The 12,284-nt window shown below is 44.6% G+C and overlaps 1 protein-coding gene across 1 annotated transcript in view; it reads left to right on the top strand.

Moving 5' to 3' along the window:
- The window catches only part of Acad11 (acyl-CoA dehydrogenase family member 11), a 72,269-nt gene that overhangs the window by 46,106 nt on the left and 13,879 nt on the right, over positions 1 to 12,284 (top strand). Inside the window, exons 14-15 of the mRNA XM_050139519.1 lie at positions 9,857 to 9,923; positions 10,726 to 10,811. Of these exons, the coding sequence (XP_049995476.1) occupies positions 9,857 to 9,923; positions 10,726 to 10,811 (153 nt within the window). The remainder of the gene's footprint in view (positions 1 to 9,856; positions 9,924 to 10,725; positions 10,812 to 12,284) is intronic.

Genomic DNA, 12,284 nt, shown 5'->3' on the forward strand with positions numbered 1-12,284 from the left:
TAAGTTTATAATAATCTGTTCAGCTTTTGAATAAAAAAAAAATCATTTTCTTCAAGCGTGAGTCCTCAGGACATGAAGGGTGCCAGGACTGAGCTGGTACTTCTGGCATGGTGCCCTGGGCTCCGCCTCCTTTGAGTCATGGTTAATAGACCCTTGGCTATGCCGTGCTTTCAGTTCTCCAGATACAGCTGGGGCTGGTGGTAACGGGAAATTTGATAAACTATGAAAGGCAGCTGGGTGTGGTGGCTCAGGTTTGTAATCCCAGCTCTCTGGATGCTGGGACGAGAGGATCACAGTTCAAAACCCACCTAGGCTAGACAGCAAAGCCTGACTCAAGCCAAACAGCAGATAAATAAATTAAATACATAAATAAAGAAGGAAGGAAAAGCTGGTAGTCACATGAACTGAGGACAGAGCAAACGAGGGCGACTTTCAGAGCACTCGATGCGTATTCTGTTGGTTTTTCCCCCTTTAGCCTCTCTTCCATTTCTTCTCAGAATCTTTATGATTCTCGTTTTCTTCAAGTGGACTGTAAAAAGTTATCTCCTGTCTTAACATAGTAGTGCCTTTGGGTTCCCCAAAATGTCTGTCTGCATCCATTTCTGGCTCTCCTGCTGGTGGTACCACTTTGCCTGCTGATCGGTGTTTGACTGAACTACATGCTACCTTGTCACCTAGAACACCACTGGTGCTGGGCTGTGCACTGAGCATTGCTGAGACAACCTCAGCTCTTCTTTTCTAGCGCCCATATTACATGTTTAATTCATATTATAGGCATTTTTAATGTCCCGTTTTTGCTTAAGCTCACCATCAATGAGCTTCAGCAGAAGTAATAGTTTCTTGCGTGTATTACCATAATTTGCTTTATTATTTCTTTAAGAATCTTGCATTTTTTTAGTGTTATAAATCACATCTGCAGAGTGGTATCTTTGTAGATAGAGTGATGAAATGAACTTAATCATAGGAATTTGAAGACTGTAATGAGGTGCATTAGCCTCTTGTCTTTTATGCCAAAGAGAGTGTCAGCATGATTCGCTTGTATTCGTGATCTTGAATCCTTCCACGTTGGTGTGTAGAAAGCTCCCACATCCCGTTAGAGGCCTCTGTTGTGGACATAGCACAGCAAGCTTCCCCAGGCCTGCTGCACATTGACTGGACACTCTTCACAGTCAATACTACTGCAGTGAATATTCACGTGTCCCTGCCATCCCACAGAGGGACAGCCATACATTTACAGGATAAACAGATGATAGAGGTTGGGTGGGGGAGCCAGAGACTGCGTGAGTCTGTAGTTTTGGTGGGTTTGCCAGTTGTGTTCCCTAGGAATGGTTTTACTTTGTTACTCCACCAGCAGTGTGTGGAAATGCCGGCTTTCCTCAAAGCCTCCACAATAGACCGTAGTGTAGTAACCCTTTCCTTTCTACCACGCCCAGGCCAGCCCCGCGTGAAATACCGAGACGAAAGCTGCTGTAAATAGTTCTTTTGACATTTAGCAAAGGTGTGTGCAACCAGGCGTGGCTGTTTTTTACTTTGGTTTGGTTTTTGTGTTTGTTTGATTTTACTTTGGTTTGTTTTTATTTTGAGGAAGGGTCTTAGGTAGCCCAGGCTTTCCTTGAACTCAGTTCGTAGCCAAGGATGGAACTGAACTCATAATCCACTACCTCCATCAGCTAAGTGCTGGGATCATAGGCACACCCCAGCACACTTAGCCTCATTTATATTTTAGATTTTAAAATTCCAACCCAAAGATCTATGAATATTATTTTTCACTGTTGTTTGTGGGTTGATTCTTTAAATGTTTTGAAAGCTTCATCCCTAGTCTATTTGGAGTTCATTTTGATCCGTTTCCAGCAGCATTTAATACTTAGCAAGCATCAGTCTTTCCAAGGCTGGCTGAACATGCGCTGAGGGCTGATTGCCCTTTAGAAATGGCGTGAGCTCTGAGAAAACACGTTGGATAATTTTCCCCTCAATCATGGCCTTGGACGATAAGCTTTCCCAAGAGGGAATTTTATTATAAGAAGGGCCTTATCTCACAATGTCTTCGTCCTAATTTGAACCATTACTATTAGAGCTGAAGCCAAATTAAGTATAAGCGTTTTCACTCGAGCAAATCCGTGTTGGTAGAAAATATGACCTCAAGGCCTCCTGGGTGGCTGGCTATGCTCTGTGTGGTACCATGAGTTTATGTCACTTTCTAGCCGCATACACAGCGGTCATGATAATTCTAGTTGCCATTTTTCCTTCTGTGGGAAACTGATCTTTGATGGATAACCGTGTGAACTGGGAGCCTCTGAAGTTAAGCTCCTGAGCAAGCGTCAAGGGATAGAATTCGTAGTCTGACTGGATGCTGGCACTTGAACCGTCTCGCAATACAGTCTGCTGCACTGAGAACAAACATCCTTATCTTGGGCATCTGTTTTCGCTCACAAGGCCTGTGACCCCAGATATGCTGGCGTGTTCTCTGGACTCTGCCTTTCCTCTGCCCTGTCTCACTTCTGACATTCTGTATCCTGTTCAGTAACTAAAACACAGAAAAGAGGGGATTCTCTTTTCTAGAAGGGCGTTCCAGCTCCTACCCCTGCCAAGTTCTGCCTGGAGCTCAGGGAGATTGATATATTTATGAGGATTTGCATCTTGTTCTTCTGAATCAGCCAGGTTAATTGCAAAACATTGCAAGTTTTATCAGTTGTGTATTCCCCGTCTTCCTCTATTTAACAGTCAGCAGAAGAGCCAAATTAGATGTTTTCTGTTTTAGAATCTGAATTATTCAAAAAAAGAATCTGAATTATTTTCCATGTGTTAATGGAAAAGATAAAAATTAAAGAATTGTTTGCCTAATGTTTTGAGGATTTTTTTTAATCGATCTGTGATCAATTGAGGGGTTAAATGAGGAAGAGCCTAAAGCATTTTCATTCTGAAAAGCATGGTTTTAGAAATTCTCATTCTAAATAGGAAAGAAAGAGGGTTGTGAGCCCAAGTTCCAAGAATGGTCGAGATTATGCTTGCTTGTTTCACTGACACAGTCTCCTGTAGCCCAGGCTGGCCTTCAACTCAATATGAAGCTCAGGATGACCTTGAACTTCTGAGCCTCCCCTCTGCTTCCCAAGTTTTACGATTACGGGCGTACTGCTACTCCCCGTTTTGTTGTGTTTGTTTGTTTGTTTGTTTGTTTTTGCGGTGTTGTGGGCTGAACCCAACTTCACACAGGCTAGGTTAGCACTCTGCCCACCCCTACCCCCACCCCAGCCACAGCTCCAGCCCAGGTTGCTCTTCTGACAGCTCAGCTTCTTATAGGACTTGTGATGAAAATGATGTCGGTCTGTCCAGATCCAGTCTTCAGCCGTGTGCTCACCGAGAAGGTGCTGTGTTGCATGGGGCATGGAGAATTAGCCTTGTGGCTCTAGGTTCTGGCTCTAACTAGGAAAATATTATTGAGGAGTTCAGAGTGAGTTGTTATATTAAAAAAGAAAAATTTACTCTGCAGTTTCTATGAAAGAAAGCATGGCGTCATGGGGCCTGGAGAGACTGCTCGGTGGTTAAGAGCACAGGACTGGAATTCAGTTCCCAGCAACTACACTGGGCAGCTTACAATCCAGGGGGATCTGTGGGCACCTGCACTGCACTCATGTGCACCCCCCCACACACACACAATTTAAAATAATTTTTAAAATCTGAAAAACAAAGCATAAGTTCAGGTGATTATAGAGTCTGTGCAAATCAAAGGGGAACAATCTCCCAGATGAATATTTCCCAAGAAGGAATTGTAGCTAAGATCCACAATGAAAGAGAGAGATGGCCCGGAAACAGTAAAAGTCCTCTTTCCTGTTGGTTGTAATGGTCAATTGTCTGTCACTAAGCTAAGGCCTTGAACTGATTAACATGGAAGAAAGGTTTGTCCCTGCTCAAGGCTATAGAGACTCTGGTCAATGGTCAGATGGCCCTAATGCTCTGGACCCCTGGAGCAGATGCTCAGTGGCAAGAGGAAGGGTATAGAGGTGGTGTTGGACTCTGGCGTCCAAACACCGAGAAGGAGTCGCCCCCAGAGACCACACACCACAGCCGATGCAAAAGCATGAGGATTTTATTAATTCTGTCATGACAGGGTACCTCAGCATTCGGGAAGCCAAGGGACCTCGAATAGCGGGTACAGTCTACTTTTAAAGGGGCTACAGAAGCAAGGGGGGTTGTTCTTTGACTATTCTGATTGGCTTATTCGAAAGGGCTATTACCAATAATTGGCTGGAGAGCTGTTGCCAGATCAGATTAGGTAAGAGGTCATTTTGACCCCGTTTCCCAGGGGACCGAACCAAAGCATACGTATATGGGTAATTGTTCAGGAACTGAGTACGTGCGAGTGTAGCTGTTAGGTCCTTGGTTCCCAGGGGAGGAGGGGAAGCACTATGGCACAGAGGCTGAGAGGATTCAGAATTGTCAAAAATGGCTTCAGGATTGTTTTAAAGTCTTACAGTGGCATGGGGACATAGCAGAGCAGAGCACTTAGCCACAGCCATGAGGTAAACAAGGAAGAAGAGAGAACTGAGTCCATGGTCCTCTTTCCAGGCATATCCAACATGACTTAATGTCTAAGCCCCACATCCCATTAGTGCTCCCGGCAACAGTCCTTTTTTAACACAGGGGACATGGGGGACATTTAACGTTTAAACCAGGGCATTGGTGACATAGAGCAAGCGTGCCCTGCTGAATCGAAGCCCCTGTTGTGCCATGCCAGCACTGACCCAGCAGGCTACTGGAAACATGGCAATGTGTTTTATTTCAGCAACTTCGCATTTTTTCATATTTATGCTCATACAGTTGCCTCTTTTTCTTTTAATGAAAAACACGTATTTCTTTTTAGTATAATAGTTTCCATTTCCCTTTCTTTGAAGCAATTGCATTTAGTAATAAGATTATGTTGCAAATGCCCAGCAGGGTGGAAAAATGATTCCACATATGATTGCCAGTTTTGCCATTTAAATTTCCCGTTTCAGTTAGTTAGAAGACACCTCCCTTCCTAATCACCCATAGAGGTCACATGTACGCATCTCTGCGTGTTCAGACAGTTCTGGTGGCTGTGACTGTGGAGACATCGGAGCTGTGATTCAGGCACAGCTGAGGTGTGCCCTTGACGTAATGCCAGCCTGAGAATGAGTGGAGGCGCCCACTTTATGCTCACTGCCTTCTCCCCAAGCCTTCCCTTTCATGGAGGAAAGCGATTTTGTGGGTGGTTTTTTTTTCTTGTTGTTGTTTATTAAATATACAGTTTCTCTTCCCTCCTCTTTTCCCACCTCCTGGGTATACCACCCCGCATCCACTCCTCAGAAAGGTAAGGCTTCCCATGGGAGTCAATAAAGCATGGCATATCAAGTTGCTGGCAATAGTGGTGCAAGTCTTTAATCCCAATACTTAGGAGCCAGAGGCAGGAGGATCTCTTTGAGTTTGAGGCCAGCCTGGGCTACAGAGCTAGTTCCAGGATAGCCAAAACTGTTACACAGAGAAAACCTGTCTCGAAAAACAAACAAACAAAATTAGACTAGACTATTTTGTGTTTTTAAAATCCATTTAAATGTTTCACTAGGCAGAGAGTGCATGTAGGGTTTCTGGAATTACACATAATCACATGTGAGGAAGTGGCCCTCTGTAACAGGAGATGCTCCCCACTGTTTGTGGGTTTTTTGTTCAGATTGAAGAAAAACTGGGAGGGAAAAATGAAAACCACATGCAGCCTCCCTCTCCCAGCCGGAATCTATAATCTGTTTATAAGATGGCAGGCTTGGCTTTGCTTTGCTCCTTTTTGTGGTAGGGGTTGTTGAACAGAGCTCACCAGTAACTCAGTCAGGTTAGGAACTCAGGATCCTCCCACCTCAGCCCCGCTCCCCACACTGAGTGCTGGGATGGCAAGCGTGTGGTACCACACCCAGTTTGGCACTATACCCTGCTTAGTTTTGTAATATTTTTAAGTTTCTATTGTCTAGTTGAAATGGTAACGAATAAGAGCAGCTCTACCAGCTTGCTCATCCCCACCGCACCATGTGGCAGTGCCATGCCCTGGGGACAGCAGTGGCTGCTTTCTGATTTCCACTTTGATTCAAGGTGACCAACTTTTCCCTCATTCCCCATCTGATGTGCTTTTCGCTGCCTGGGGCATCAGCCTCCAGCAGGGCAGGGCTTAAAGTGACTTTTTTTTTCTTTTTTATCTGAAGGGGTTATGGGAAAGACATACATTCCCTTGATGGTTTTGTTCATTCCTTCAAACCTTTTCTTTAGTCTTCTCTTGCATTTTCTATTCTTTCTCTTATTCTTGATGTTTTTCTTCTAACTCATTTTAACTCTGTCATAATATTCTTTCACTTACAGTTTATATACCCCTGCAAAAATCTTTCAGGCAATATAAAAATTACAATGTGGTTACATTCTGTTTTTCAAGTGAATGATTACAATGACTACAAGTAAAAATTAGCATGTTTCCATATCCCTTACATGATTAAGTATTTTGTGTATTACAGGTAAAAACAAATTATCCCAAGAACCCAGGTACATTCATACCTAAGCAGCTTGTTATAGATTAGTCACGTGCCAAGCAAGCTATTCTTCTCAGTCGGGTCTTTTGCTGGCAGACTGTGTTTTGCAGTTATAAAAAAGAGCCAATTACTTTATTATTTATATCGAAAGGTAATCTTATAAGGAATCTTAGAGGAATCACAAACCTAAACAACAATCAGCTCAGTTTTAAATCTTTAGGGTGCATACCCCTCATCAGTAGATTTTTATATCCGGAAATTGAGGGCAGAACTGGATACAAAGAATTAATCATCACCTTTGGTCATCAACCAATCCTAGCAAGAAAGAGCCATCAGCTAGTAATAACTGGGCCACTCTGCTCTTGTTTCCTGACCTTAACGAGTTCCTCACTCAACCAACTTTAGATTGTCTTCTTGGGTTTCTTACCTAAAGCTATTATCAAAACATCTGCTCTAACCTGAAGTTATTATAGGGCTTTGTTTCAGCTAACAATGCATAGCAAAACCCGTGACTTCATCTTCCAGCATTCGGATTAGAGGAATTTGAGCCAGCCTGGCTCCTGAGATTCAACTGCTTGTCGTAATTATTAACTTGCACTGTGCTCTGTGTGGTCTCTGCAGCTCCTTAGATGAAACTCACAGGCCCTTTCCTTGCATTTATTTTTCTTCATCAATGCTCTATTGCTAATACATCAATAACTAACATTATTTTGTCAGTCAGACAGTACAGCTTAGGAAGAAATCATCTGTATAATAATCCGTATTGGTAAAAATGCCCAGTAGAACAGGATGTTTCCGTGAGATAAACACACTCTATCACAGGCAGTGGGGATCTCCCCGCTCCCCTTCACACATGTGTAAAGGCAAAAGACATTCTGGAGTCTGTGGCCTTTGACCTTACGTAGCCAAGATTCACCCATCAGGGTTTTGCCTCCTGGTGGTCTGACACCCTGAAGTCAGTTGCCATCCGCCTCTTCTCTGACATGGCCACCAACTATAGTGAGCACAGTACTTCCGCCCTCCAGTCTGTCATTCTTATGGGAATGCGAGCTGCTCCATTTTTTAGTTAGTCCTTGGCCACTTTCATGTCCTCCTCTCCTGGTCTCTCTGCAGGACTCTGCTGTCTCTGTTTCCCTGGTGTTCTTGCCCTCACCCATCTCCCAGATACTATTGGAATCTCTCATCTCTCAGTGGCCACCGACATCCCAACCCTGCTTCACTCCCTCTTTTTCCTTTTCTCTACAGTTTTGCCTTCACTGTATTTTGACATCTTTGTCTCAGTGGGCATCTCAGCAGTGTTGGGAGGTAGACACCGTTCTGCCATTTTGAATCCTTCCGGACTGTTTTTAGGAAAGCTATCGGCTCAATTTTTGTGTGGGGGTCATTTCTGGTGTATAGTGTCCTCTTTCCCTCGTGTCTCCTCAGATTGAAAACCGGCAAGAGCTACTGGGTTGTACCCACTTTATCCTGTTGCGTCTCGACAAGAGCTACAGGGCTGTACCCACTTTATCCTGCTGCATCTCGAGAGCCACAGACCCAAATGTGAGGTGCTTCAGATGGTGTGAAAGGCAGATTGCCTCCAGTCTCCCCCCCCCCCTTTTTCTCTCTCCACCCTCACCTTCCAAAGTCTTTTCCCTTGTCCCCTCTGCCTTCATCTTTCTCCCAGGAACATTTAGCATCTTCTCTGCATCCTCTCCCAGCCCTCTCCAGCCTGAAGAGGGAAGGCAACTGTTTCCGGGGACAGTCTCGGCTTGCTGTTCCCAGGCCCCCCCACGGCAGCAGCACACTTCTTCCTAACCCTGCTGCACATGGTAATCCTCTCGGAACTGGTGTTGAGTAGTGTTGAGACTTAATCATTTCCAGTTCACAACTAGGCTTGCTTTTTCTCTACTCCCGTTCCTTCCTTTTCCAGATTATTTTGAAATAAATCCCAGATCTCGCTTGATTTTCTCACAGATGTTTTAGTGTATGTCTCAACAAGGGCTCCTCATAAATATGACCATAATACCATTAGCACACCAGAGCTACTAAATGCTCTAGCAGACCAGTAAGTGCAAATGTCAAATCGTTTCATAGCTGCCACTAATATCCTTTGTTTTGCTGCATCGAGCTGGGATCCCAGTGAAGCCCGAAAGTCTCTGTTGGTTGATGTGCCTTTTAAATCCCTTCTAAATATACAAGCTACATCTCCGTCTCCTGGAGTTTTATGGATTTTTTTTCAACTATTTGACGTAATTCCTTACATGTCTCACTAAATGTTTATTTGATTTGAAATCTATTGAACTCTCTTTGTATAAAACCAATTAGGAAAGAGAATTTGATCATCTGAGAATCAGATAGATATGGTGAGCAGTCTGATCCAGTTCTCTTTCGCTGTGTGGTTAGAAAGCCCGTCAGTTGGTAGTTTCCTCAAGGGACCAGGTACAAAGAATCACGAAGTGTTCTTTCTTAAGAATCTCATTTCTGGGCAGGTGGTTGTAGCACATGTCTTTAATCCCAGCACTTGGGAGACGGAGAGAAGTAGGCGGATCTCTGTGAGTTTGAGGGCCGCCTGGTCTACAAAGAGCTGGTTCCAGGACAGCCAGAGATGTTACACAGAGAAGCCCTGTCTTGAAAATCCAAAACCAAAAAAACCAGAGAATTACTTTTATTTTGCAAATGAATGCAAGTGTGTGCATGCATGTGAGAGTGTGTGCATGCAAGAGTATGTGCATGTGTGGAGGATGCAAGAGTGCGTGCATGCATGGAGATCAGAAGACAACTGAGTTAACTCAGATTGTCAGTCTCGGCTCACCCTTACCCTCTGAGTCCTCTCACTGGCCCTTCAGTGTGCTTCTGCAAGGTCCTCAGGAGGAGTTCTCACCAACCCTGAAGTGTGATAAAATAAGATTTTACATTCAAAGTAGAATAACTTTACGGTGTCTAATTTTTATCCTTAGTAAACCTATATATAACCCTACCACCTGAAGATGGCATACGAGCCTAGACGATATTACATCAAACTAATAAAATTTTACAGCCTTTCCTGCGAGCGGATGCCTCAAGTGGTGTGAATGCGAGCGAGGCCGCTTTTGCCTCGCCATCACAGCTGTTTCACGTGGCTTTGACATCTGTGTATTTTGGCACAGCAGCTTTCATTGATGGAGTCCAATCTTGCCCTTGCCTAATCCTTCTTGAATGATGCACAGCATGGACGAAGTGTTATTTTAATGAATCAAATAATCGCCCCCCCCTTTCTGACGGGAACTAAACTTGCAGAGAGTAGAGCCCTCAGAGTGAAGTGTGAAATAAGAGCTCTCTCTTTGTTCACTCTGCTCCTTTTCTCCTGGTCTTAGGAGCTGGAAATCCCAAGTGTAAAATCGCAGTTGTTTTGGGAAGAACGGAAACTGCTTCTGTATCCAGGTAACAAAGTGGTTCTGACAGAGAGGGCCATGAACGTGAGCCAGGTGTTCTTTATGTCCACCTAGTCACTTAAAGTGTGCCACGTGGGCGTCCTACCACAGCAGGAGATACGTTAATAATTCATGTTGTAGACCTGCATCTCCATTGTGTTACTTTCAAAATCTATCTGGGAAGCAGTTTAGAGAGTGAAGCAGTTTAGAGTGCCACTTTGCAGGAGTGGCTGCTGTAGCTGGTAGTGCAGGCCAGTGACCTAAATACTCAGGAGGTGACAGAGGCAGAGGATCAGTCGAGTCCAGCCTGCTCCACACAGCAAGCTCCAGATCAGCATGTAGTGAGACCGAATTGAAAGGGGGTGGGTAGGGAGGGAGGATAAAGTGTTCATGAACCTTGAAAGATATTTGGATAAGGCAACTAGAAATTGACACTTTTTATTGTTCAGCGGCAGAGAATTTACCTGTCGTGTCCAAGGTCTTGGTTCAGTCATTGGTACTGTAGAAGAGAGGGAGAGAAATAAAAATGTTCAGAGTTGTCCGAAATACGGAAGCCTTTGGATGTATGTATTAAAGACAATTGTCTTAAAATGTTTGATTTGGGATATCAGTTGACCTTTACCATTGTGGAGTAGTGAGGAACCTCCGGGTTTGTTCATTTGTGAACCCTTGTGTCTGTCCCAGTTCGCAGCCTGGGACAGACTGGCTAAGTGCGTACCATTCCAGCCGTCCTTGCTCATGTGATCTCACGACAATAACAATCGTCTCAACTCTTAGCACTGATTCCCTAATGCTGTCTCTCCTTTCTGCAGACACAAACAACACAGCATGATTCTTGTTCCAATGGACACACCTGGAGTAGAACTCATACGGCCTTTGCCAGTGTTCGGCTACATGGGTGAGCACTCATAAACAAGCCTGGGTATCACATGCAGGAAGGTGGAGTCTGCAGAAGCGCGGAACGGAGTCAGCAGGGCTGCGAAGCAGGCCCGAGATGAGCCCCCCTTAGGAGTCCCTCCAGCCCCATCTGCTGTTCATTGTGCTAGGGGAGGTCCAGACGGAGCAGAAAAGGAGCAGGCTGCGGCAGCACAGCTTCCTGCCTCACTGCTTACACTGTGGAAAGGGCAGGTTGGCCTCAGGATGCAGTCCTGACTGGCAGCCTACTCTTTACGTGTGTTTGTATACTTAGAAAAGAAACCTCAATTGTGGTTTAAAAAAAAAAAAAAAAGAGTCCACATTTAAAACACTGAAAATAAGTAAGCAGTGGGAGTTTCTCATCTTCTCATCCTGGAAATGGATGCCTGGTCACACAGTGGCTCTCTTCAGGGGAGAATGAAACATGGATAAACCAATTTGACATGCTCACTAAAATGTTTTATTTATTTTTTATCTCTGTGTTCAGTTCTCTTAACCCATAAGAGTTGTTAGTAAGCCATGCGATGAATTCTGATTTAGTTGAGTACAAAACACTTCCTTTGACTCTGCCCTTGGGTGGAATTTCTAAGCAAGGCTACTTGTTCCCTGCCACCCATCCTGGGCACACACCCTGTGCTTGTGACACGAAGGTCATCCACTCATCGAGAGGTTTTGTGACTGCAGTAGATCAAGGTCCTTCCACTTGGGAGAATGAAAGACGTGAAGGTGAGAAGTGTCCCGGCTTATGAACTAGGACCTCACCAGTGCAGTCCAAGAGTGGGAGACAGAACGATGATTGCATTTCTGCTTTGTCACCCACTGAGCCTGCCTGACCCCTTGACCAAGTTCCTCGGCATTCTTGACTATCAGTTTCCACAGCAAAATAATAAACAAACAAACAAACTCCAGAAATGTTGCTCGCTTTTATGCTTGGAGGGTTTTAATTTTCTTAATTACGTTTCTGGGTGTGGAGTGTATCATGCCTGTGTGCACGTGTATCTGTGTCGTGCATGTGGAAGCCAGTGTTAGCATCAAATGTCTTCCACTGCCCGGCTCGGCCCTGTCTTTCAAGGCAGGCTTTCTCACGGAATCCAAACTCTGACTCTGCCTGTCTCTGCCCTACCACTGCTAGGGCTACAGATGTCCATGAGCATCCCTGGGATCTATGTGGGTGCTGGGGATTTGAACTCAGGTCTTTATGGCACTGGGCAGACCCTTTATCAGCTAAGCTGTCTCCCCAGCCATCTGTTTTGGATTTTTAGAGTTTCTTTGAATCTTTTCCCCCAAACCAACTGACCTTTGGGTCATTTGTATGGACATGTGTGCCATGGAGCCTTCCATTTCCATAGCTTTACAACCTCAGATGACAGATTACAAACATCTATCAAACGGTTTCTGAGACCTCTTCTAACTCCAACAGTTGAGTTTGCTGTGACATCGAGTGCTGTGTGCTGAA

Source organism: Alexandromys fortis, unplaced genomic scaffold, assembly GCF_014885135.2.
Source record: "Alexandromys fortis isolate MF-2015 unplaced genomic scaffold, M_Fortis_MF-2015_v1.1 scaffold_36, whole genome shotgun sequence".
Taxonomy (NCBI): Eukaryota; Metazoa; Chordata; class Mammalia; order Rodentia; family Cricetidae; genus Alexandromys; species Alexandromys fortis.